The 8,958-nt window shown below is 34.2% G+C and overlaps 1 protein-coding gene across 3 annotated transcripts; it reads left to right on the top strand.

The window, feature by feature from the left end:
* Nucleotides 1-5,452, top strand: LOC114752125 (bromodomain testis-specific protein). Of its 3 annotated transcripts, none has more exons than XM_028940846.1 (8): nt 1-156; nt 657-1,262; nt 1,402-1,479; nt 2,013-2,256; nt 2,971-3,049; nt 3,757-3,889; nt 4,237-4,620; nt 4,930-5,452. In XM_028940846.1, the coding sequence occupies exons 2-8, from the start codon at nt 672-674 to the stop codon at nt 5,131-5,133; spliced, it is 1,713 nt and encodes a 570-aa protein (XP_028796679.1). In that variant the 5' UTR covers nt 1-156; nt 657-671; the 3' UTR covers nt 5,134-5,452. The 3 variants fall into 3 exon arrangements, with proteins under 3 accessions (XP_028796679.1, XP_028796677.1, XP_028796678.1); XM_028940844.1 differs by having other exon boundaries at nt 3-156; nt 3,754-3,889; XM_028940845.1 differs by having other exon boundaries at nt 3-156; nt 2,974-3,049; nt 3,754-3,889.
* Nucleotides 5,453-8,958: the final 3,506 nt, after the last annotated feature.

The raw sequence follows: 8,958 nt of genomic DNA on the forward strand, positions 1-8,958 counted from the left end.
AGCACTGGTAATCGCCGTCAAAATTCCCTCTTAAATCGAAAACTCGAAAGCCCCTCACAAATCCTTAAAAAATAAATAAACAAAATAAAAATAAATTCGCTTCGCCTTCCAAAACATATAAAAGGAACTCACTAACCACGCACTCGGATTTTCAAGGTACGCATTTCCTCCTCTCTGTGTTTCTTTTGCTGCTACTGTTATAATGATATTGTTCGCCCCTCAAGTTTCTGTTCAATTTCGGTTTTTAAGCCGGTCGACATGAAATTCACTGTTTATGAAGCTTGATAGTATATAATTGTGGTCCTGTAAAGTTTTGGTTTCTTGTTTTTGAACTCGGGGTTAATTGTTTTGTTGTAATGTCTTCAAGTTGCGTCGATTTCTGGGTTTTCGCCATTCGAACATTTTTGGGAGATATTATGACTATTCTAGATAAATCTATTGTGTTTTCATGTTCAAAAGCTTTGGTTCTATGACTGAATACTCCTTGCTGCATCAGAAATGTTCTGAGAGGACAAAAGAAGATAAAGGAAAAAGGATATCTTTCTGCAAAACATTTGTTAGCGCAAGATTAATTTAGAGTGATGCCTAGTGTATTATTCTTTAGATGGCGGTTTGGTTCTTTCAGTTTGACTCTGTCTATTCTTAAACTTGCTCAGGAATCTAATTAGAATATGAAACGCAAGCGTGGGAATAAGAAAGCGAAGAGCAAAGTTGCCCCTGTAATCAGTGCTAATGAGACGAGCGGAAATAAGGAAGAAGCATCTGGTTTGGATGAATATGGTAACAATAAATCTGACTCTGGAATGGAAGCTGATACGCCTTCCTCGACTGGGACAGACCACCATTACAACCTTGCCAGCATAAATCCTGATGGTTCTGTTGAGAAGGCAGCAGGGAAATCGGTTGGGCGTGTTAAAGTGAAGCTCAGGACGTCAAAAATGTTAGATTCCCAGCTTACTTCTTCTGATGCTCCTACTCAAAGCGATACTGACAAGAGTAGCCAGCATCAAGGGCTTGAGAAACAAGGTGTAAATACTGAGAGAACGGAAGACAGTGCTAATTCATTGCCTGAGATTAAATTGAGTGTTCTCTCAAAGAAAGCTGGGAGCATAAAAATTAAGTCATCAAAGGTCTTGGGATCAAGTTCTAGCCAGACAGGAAAAGTTTTGCCCCCATCGGGTGGTCATACTCATCATAAAGAAACCAATGCCACTAAAAAAAATCCACGATACAATAAGCAAGAATTGGATGCTGCTTTAGTGGTGCGTTGAAGATTTTCATATTGGTTTTCCTTGTTTTATGGTTTTGCAGATTGTTTCCTTTTAATCATGCAGGCCTACAATTTCAATTATTAATGCATCTGTACCTTGGATCCTGTCTCCACCCGCTCTCTTTTCATAGGTTATAAGAAAGGTGATGAGGATGGATGCTGCCGAACCTTTTAATGTTCCTGTAAATCCTGAGGCTCTGGGAATCCCTGTAAGTACAAACATGTTCAAGTAGGCTTTCCGATGAATCTGCTTTCTGTAGGTGGCTCTCAAGTTATGTTTAAGTCCCTTATTGATTCTTCTCCTAGACATTATGAAACTCCTCTGATATGATGCCAAATGGATCCAAAATGATCAAAGCTTTTTGAGGTGGTTTATTTGTTGATTTCTTAGCTTGGATTTTGTGCTTTCATTTTTCACAGCGTGTGGTTTCTTTTTGTAATTTTCTACAGATATTTATTGGCATCATTCTTATTTTAGAATTTTTCACTGCTTAACTTAACTTAGCCCACCTTCAAGGGAAAAATTTGCCAAAAGTGAAGTTAAAATTTAATTTACTGGCTAACTCAATGTGTTTCGTGTGAACTATTTATTGGATGTCTGTAATTGTTTAATGAATGTTAATTGTTGCTAAATTTGGTCCTGGAGGCTATTATGATTCATTATAAAATTTAAGAAAAAAGGGAATACGTTATTGATTATGATTTTCTGTCTAATGCTATTGACTATGCTGCCTGGAACCAGGACTATTTTGATATTATAGACACGCCAATGGATTTTGGAACTATATGCAGCAATCTCGAAAGGAATGACAAGTATATGAATTCAGAGGACGTATTTAAAGATGTTCAATACATTTGGAGCAATTGTTACAAGTATAACAATAAGGGTGACTATATCTTGGATCTTATGAGGCGAGTGAAGAAGAATTTTATGAAGTACTGGAGTGCAGCTGGATTATACAGTGAACAATCGAGAGGACCTAGAGGTGTGGTGGTTTCTATATATGCTCTTTTTTTTAGTTTAAAAGGTTAATCCCTTTCTCTTTGATGCATATGATGTATGCAGCAAAGTGTTCAATTGATGTTGTTCTGTTATGCTCTTTTATATCATTTTCCCTAAAACATAGCTGATTGGCTGGAAATGTTGATATTTTCGTTCCCTCTTTTTCTGTATTAATATTTGTAAAAAAATGCTCTTGAGGGGAAAAAGATGATTTTGTCCATTTTCTATTTATCATCTGCCTCTTTCCCTTGCTCTTCTTTTACTCCAGCTCCTCTTGTTTGTCTTGGAGAAAAGCTAGAAAATTGGATATGAAGACAGAATGTCAATGTTCTTGTGTGGAATGGAGACATGATTTTGTCCTTTTTCTATTTATCATCTGCCCCTTTCCCTTTCTTTTCTTTTACTTCAGCTTCCCTTCTTTGTGTTGGATAAAAAGCTAGGAAATTGGATATGAAGGCAGAATATCAGTGTTCTTGTGTGGAATGTAGACAGAATACAAGTGATTTTATTTTTTGCTGTTGGTACTCTGCTGGGACGTTCAGAAAATTTTCTGTTTATTATCCTAGTCTTGTGCATGTCAAAACTTGTTTTCCTGTTGCATAACCTTTTGAACCTTGAGAGGATTTTTATTTTGTAAGATACTGTGCCATGGTACTCTGGTATCTATTTGAGCTTGCTTTTTTCACTTGAACTTCAGCAGATGATGGAGGACAGTCTGGTGAAGGAAAAGTAGCGAAGGGCAGTCAAGCGAAGCAAAAGTCAAAAAAGCGTCATGGGTGTGTATTCCTGAACTGCCTTCTTCCTTGTTAACTACTATTTTACCTTTGTAGTAATTATGCTTATGCAGAGGTAATTGTGCCATGATCAAATCCCTTGTTGAAATTTTTTTTTGTTGTCTTCATTAAATAAACAAAACCAACAACTTTATGAAGATATCCTACTCTATAGGAGCTTTGAAAATGGTTAGTGGTTCTTATTCAGCAAAATATGAGTAGCTACTAACACTTGTGTCAAATAGGTACCTGCATTTCATTGTATCTCATGCTATCTTGTCTTGTATACTCGGAACTTTAGATCTTTTCTTTCCAATCTTTTTGTCAAGCATGGATTTGAACTTTATTTCACTCAATTCTAGAATCTATCTAATGGTGAAATTTAATGTTTCCTAGAATCTCATTGGTCAGGCTGGTTATTTGAACAGGAGCATTATAAATTTTAAGTAAATTATTTCATAGCATGGGCATGGGTAATTGAAATTCCTTCAAGATGCTCTGCCTTGAGTTTTTTAGTGCCATTATGGTGTAAGCTTGGGCAATTCTTTAATAGATGTTTTTTCCATGAACCATGACGTTTTCACCGTGGTTGCCTTGCAGTTATATTGTATCCTACTTTTTTTTTTTCTTGTTTTTCTTCTTCTGAAATGAGTGCTGACGTTTTTAAAATACACACTGATTGGTTAATAGAAATTATTTACTTTCAGAAGACGCCACAAACACGATTGTTTATGTGCTATTTGTGTTCTAAAGCGCCGGAGAAGGGAAAGGGAAGAGAGTGCCCGAATTGCCAAGGCCAGTATTGGATCTGGCGATGATAGACATGCCAGAGAGAAACAAGAGGTATGGTATAAATAATTTTATACCCTAACGTTTTATCTGTTTAGAAATGTGTCTAGAAATTTGAAAGTAATTTAGGATGCATAATAGCTTATTAAGTTTATATCGTCAAATACAAATATGGAGTTGGCTGCAACGCATTTAACTCTCCTACTTCATAGTGAGCCCATATATTTATATGATATGCATCGTAAGGGCATTTAAAGTCAAGGAATAATGTACATGGCCCTGATAAAGATAAAAAAGAACTTGCACTTATTGTAACTATTCATCTGAGAATGAAAAGAATAAAACTGGCTTGCTTTATATGCCAACATACATGATTTGTATTGTTTGCCTTGTTTTTTAAGGAATCCATGCAGGTAGATAGCCCTGGAAGCGAGGATTCATCCTCAAATATGGATGAATCTCAGAGCACTGATGGGGATGTTGAGGAGGAAAAAGGAGAGGAACTGAAAACGGAGGCTGGTGACAAACAGTTTAGTCCTTCTGAGGGGAAGCAAAAGGACATGGACACTGATGATGGGGATGATGAAGATGAAGATGACGACAATGATGAGGAAGAAGGGGAGGTGGAGGAGGATGGAGAGGAGGAAGATGAAGAGACTGAGGGAGGCATTCAGAAGAAACACAAGGGTGAGAATCTCAAGCCGTTACATCCTGGAGATGAGACTGCTGTTAAAGGAGAACAACAAGAAGGACAAGCTTTGGCTATCCAGCAACAGAAGCTCAAGGTACTTCAAACTACTCATTATGATATCGTCCGCATTACCTGACATCTTCAATTCTATATGCTGTGGTGTACGATTCCTTTTTATTGTTGGACTGGATAGGATTCAAGTGAAGTTCTCTAGATTTGTGCTGCTGAATTGTGAAATGAAATTAAAATATGGGGACAATTTTTAGTCTTTTACAATTTAATTGTTCTTACATTTCATGATGACACCTTAAATTTGCATCTAGATATCTTGTCACTAATACAATTATTCTGTTACCTGTAGTTGCAACCTGCAAGTTATAAATATTGTTTACTCTGTTTGTAGGAATCCCGGAATAAACAGGAGAGAGCCAAGTTGCTTGAGAAATTTTGTTATGATAACCCTCAGCTTTCCAGCTTATGTGCAGCTCTGTTTCCTAAAAGCAGTGTATCTGTATGGAGTGGTCCAAACTCACTGAATCATCAGCGTAAAACTTTTGGTACTCGTACTAATTCCATTTCTGCTGCTGTTCAGACTCTGATGAAGTAGTTTTTGCTTTTGATTTGTTTCACTACTGTCAAAACAACCTGAATTTTATGTTACTTGAGTTGTTTTGACTGACTTTTACTTTCCTCAGCGTATGATGGTCATTAACTTCAGGGATTATGAAAGCAAAAGAGCGAATTTGAATAATTCTGCATCCCCCCAGTCTTCTTATAATTTGAATAGGGCATTGTGTTTGTCAGCAGCTTATTTTATAAAAGCTTAAGTTTCCTGATTACTTTTCTTGTAATATAATTTTGGCACTGCTTCTGCAAACATCATTGCTAACTTTTAGTTTCACGGTATCTCAACCATATTTTTTCCCTATTGAAGAGAATTCTCACCAACTTGGAATTTAATTTTATTTCCTCAAAGACATACAAGGCCACATGAAAAAGCAGTGCAAAGGGCAACAAAATTAGACAACAACAGAACGTAAAACGTCCCTATCCTTGAAGGATTCTAACAAGTTCTTATGATATATTTTGGCGAGCAAGTCAATTCACACATTTATTTGCTTATTTAAAAAATATAATTAAAAAATAACAATTCAATTCTACATTGTAAGATCCTTGATCTTCCTAACAGAATCGGAGGGTGGTTGGTTTTGTGAAAACTAAACGTGAGAGTCTCAATCAATCAAAATATAAGTATAATGATTTTGGAGTATTTTTCGCTATCAGAAGACAAATAATAGCCTAATAGGGACCGAAGTGGAAAATTTAAATGGGTGTGCATGGATCCGCAGATGGATACACAAAGCTAAGGTCAAAAGAGTTTCAAAAGCATCAACACGACGTCGTTTCTAGGCGTTATTCACAATTCTTTTTCTCAACCAGAGACATGTGTTCCATTCAAACCCACATGCACATTTAAGCGTTTGCTTTCTTTGAGTGTTTGATTATATCTAAAACCTCATGCTCTCAGAACTAAGCAAACATCGTTCACTATATGCCCACAACTTTGTGCAGGTAATTAATTTTTTGTAGTGATTCTGAGAACTTCATTTCTTTCTCTCTTTCCACACAAATTAGACTTTTTTTTTTGCAATACGATTCTAAGTTATAATGTATGAAGAATAATGTGATGTATTACATATCCTAAACTCTATATCTCATATGTTGATTCGACAAGACTTTCTTTTTTTTTTCTTCTTTAAACGAATAAGAGATTATAAATTGGGTAAAGTAGTATCAAACATCTCGATATTATTTATTGTGCATCCACTACCATGATGTCAATTTTTTTATGCTTCAAATATCCTAAAGATTAGGATATTAGACATAATTAAAAAAATAATATCAGGGTGCTTAATACATGAAGAAAATAATATCAGGATACTGGATGTAACACAAATAAGATTAGAGTGTTGAATGTACCTAAAAAATAAGATTAGGATACTGAATGTTACTTTACTCTTATAAATTTATAATGTCAATTTTGAGGTTTGGCAAACAGGAACATGATGACCGAAGGAGATTGGGAGAGATCTGATGGGTTGATGAGATCATCAAAAATAGACAAAAACATGTCACAAACCATAAGCTTGTTCAACAAGTATCTTCTCTCAAGGCCTCACAACAACATTGGATCAACAAATAATATACATGAATTCAAATTAATCAATCCCACTTTGTTTAAAAATAAACCTCCTTTTCTTGAGACCAAGCTTCTTGCCCGGAAAAGGTAGGTGTGGATTTTGATTAATTACCAATGAATTTAATTACCTTGCGTATCATAAGGATTTCTCTTTTCTATTAGTTCCTTTGAATTAGATAAAAAAGATTCTTGAATAAGGTATTCAGTCGGACAGGTTTTAGTAACAAACAAGTAAGTAATATATAAGAACCTGTCTTGGGCGATCCTAAATATAAAAAGTAGATAATTAATTTATAAAAATTAAGAAGTTAGTTTATTGTAAAAAAGGTATGTTACTTTTCTTAACATATCCCTAGTAATCATTTGTAATAGAACCACCTCTTGCAGAGAATTCATTTAATATATGTCATCAATAAGAATAATTTAAGAAAAAAAATTGTAAATTTAGAAAACAAAAGAGATTGAGAATCATTGTTAAGGAGAATTAATGTCATCATTAACAGCGGCAGAGGTCAGATCATGTTCACCTGACCAACTCACGATATTTCATGATGGTGCTCTTCACGTGTCTATGATCATGCTCCTCTTGATAAGGTTTTCTTTTTTAATTTTTTTATGCCACAACATAGTAATTAATTGATTATTGGTATTAATTAATAATTAATCACTTAATAATTGGTTTTGATTAAGGTCAAGTTATTATGCTTCTTGCTGGTGAAAGCTCATAAACCAATACTACAACTCCAAAAATGGACAAACAACCACCAACTCATGTACCATACACCTCTCTCTCCATGTGTAGTTTGTTATTACAAGAAGGGTCCGAAACGTAAGCTGCTAATTAATGTTGGATGTTTAGAAATTCATTTTTTAATGTTATGAATATTAAGCAGGACACTTTGTGTGAGAACGGAACAAACTAATGATTGTGATTAGGAAATTAATAATAGGAAATTTAATTAATTGTGTTCAGGCATCCCAATGGCAAAAGAAGGCATTCACTCCAATCTTTTCTCAAGAAACGCCGTTAAAATAGGTATTTTATTTATTTCTACTCTATTGCAATATCTCTTTCTCACACAAGGAATATTAATTGTTAAGTAAAAAATTATTATGAGTTTGATCCCATATGAATGCAGAAAGAAGAAACTAGCACCCTATGCTTCTGATATTTATCATAGTTCAAGCAATAATAAAGAAAAAGAAGGTGCTTGCAAGAAGGAAGCAGTTTCTTTCTCTAATGCCTTTCCCTCACAAAGATTGTGAGAATTAGAACCAATATTCATGTATTTATATACTATCTCTGATTATTAATATAAGAACTTGTTTGATTTTTATTTTAGTTCTAAATATAAGATTTTAATCCATTTTGTCTATTATATTTATCTATTTTTCAAAGTAGTCTTTATAATAATGATAGTTCTAATCGATACACTTGATTAGCAAAAATATTTTAGAAAAGATAACATCTATTTATTACAAATAACTAACTTGATTATTTTTTTAATCTACTTAAATTAATTAACTAGTTCTTATATAAAGACTAAAGGTAGTATATGGTTAGGAATAACACTAGAGAATATTACCACATATGAAACTGCATATTGCTATTGTCTCCAACAATGTTCTCATGCTAAGAAATGTCGCAAAAACTACACTTTAGTACCCATGACTCACAACATTTGCATATTTATATAGAACTTGTGCCCTGTTCTGTTATTTTAGAATGAGAGAATCCTTGTAAAAAAAAGAAAGTGTGAAATTGGTAAATCCCAAATCACGTTTGCTAATAATATTTTAATATGATTTGTCAACTTACAAATAACAACACATTTTTATTGTAATTCCTTATCTGAGATTTATTAATTTCAAAAAAAATTTTCAAGGAATTCTTCCTTCAATCTGTTCATTGACCATCATATGTATTTACGACGAGAGCTCTAAAATAATGTCGTCTGTACATACTCCGGACAGAATCTATTTATCGTTTGCCTTTGTTGTGATTTACGACAAGAGAAGAAAGAATTCATATGGGCGAAACTTTTTTTTTGGGGGGGGGGGTGGTTATGAAATATAGAAACAAGAGCAATATGTAAATAATACTCCTATATTTAGGACAGGAAGAGTATCAGTTTGAGAAGATTATTTCAGACTTACTTAAGCCCTCGGATGGGAGGAAGAGTCATACTGTGGCTCCTTTTGATTAAAAAGAAAAGAAAAGATTATTTCATA

The sequence above is a fragment of the Neltuma alba genome, unplaced genomic scaffold (genome assembly GCF_004799145.2).
Source record: "Neltuma alba isolate B1F8T4 unplaced genomic scaffold, ASM479914v2 tig00007245_pilon, whole genome shotgun sequence".
NCBI classification, from domain to species: domain Eukaryota; kingdom Viridiplantae; phylum Streptophyta; class Magnoliopsida; order Fabales; family Fabaceae; genus Neltuma; species Neltuma alba.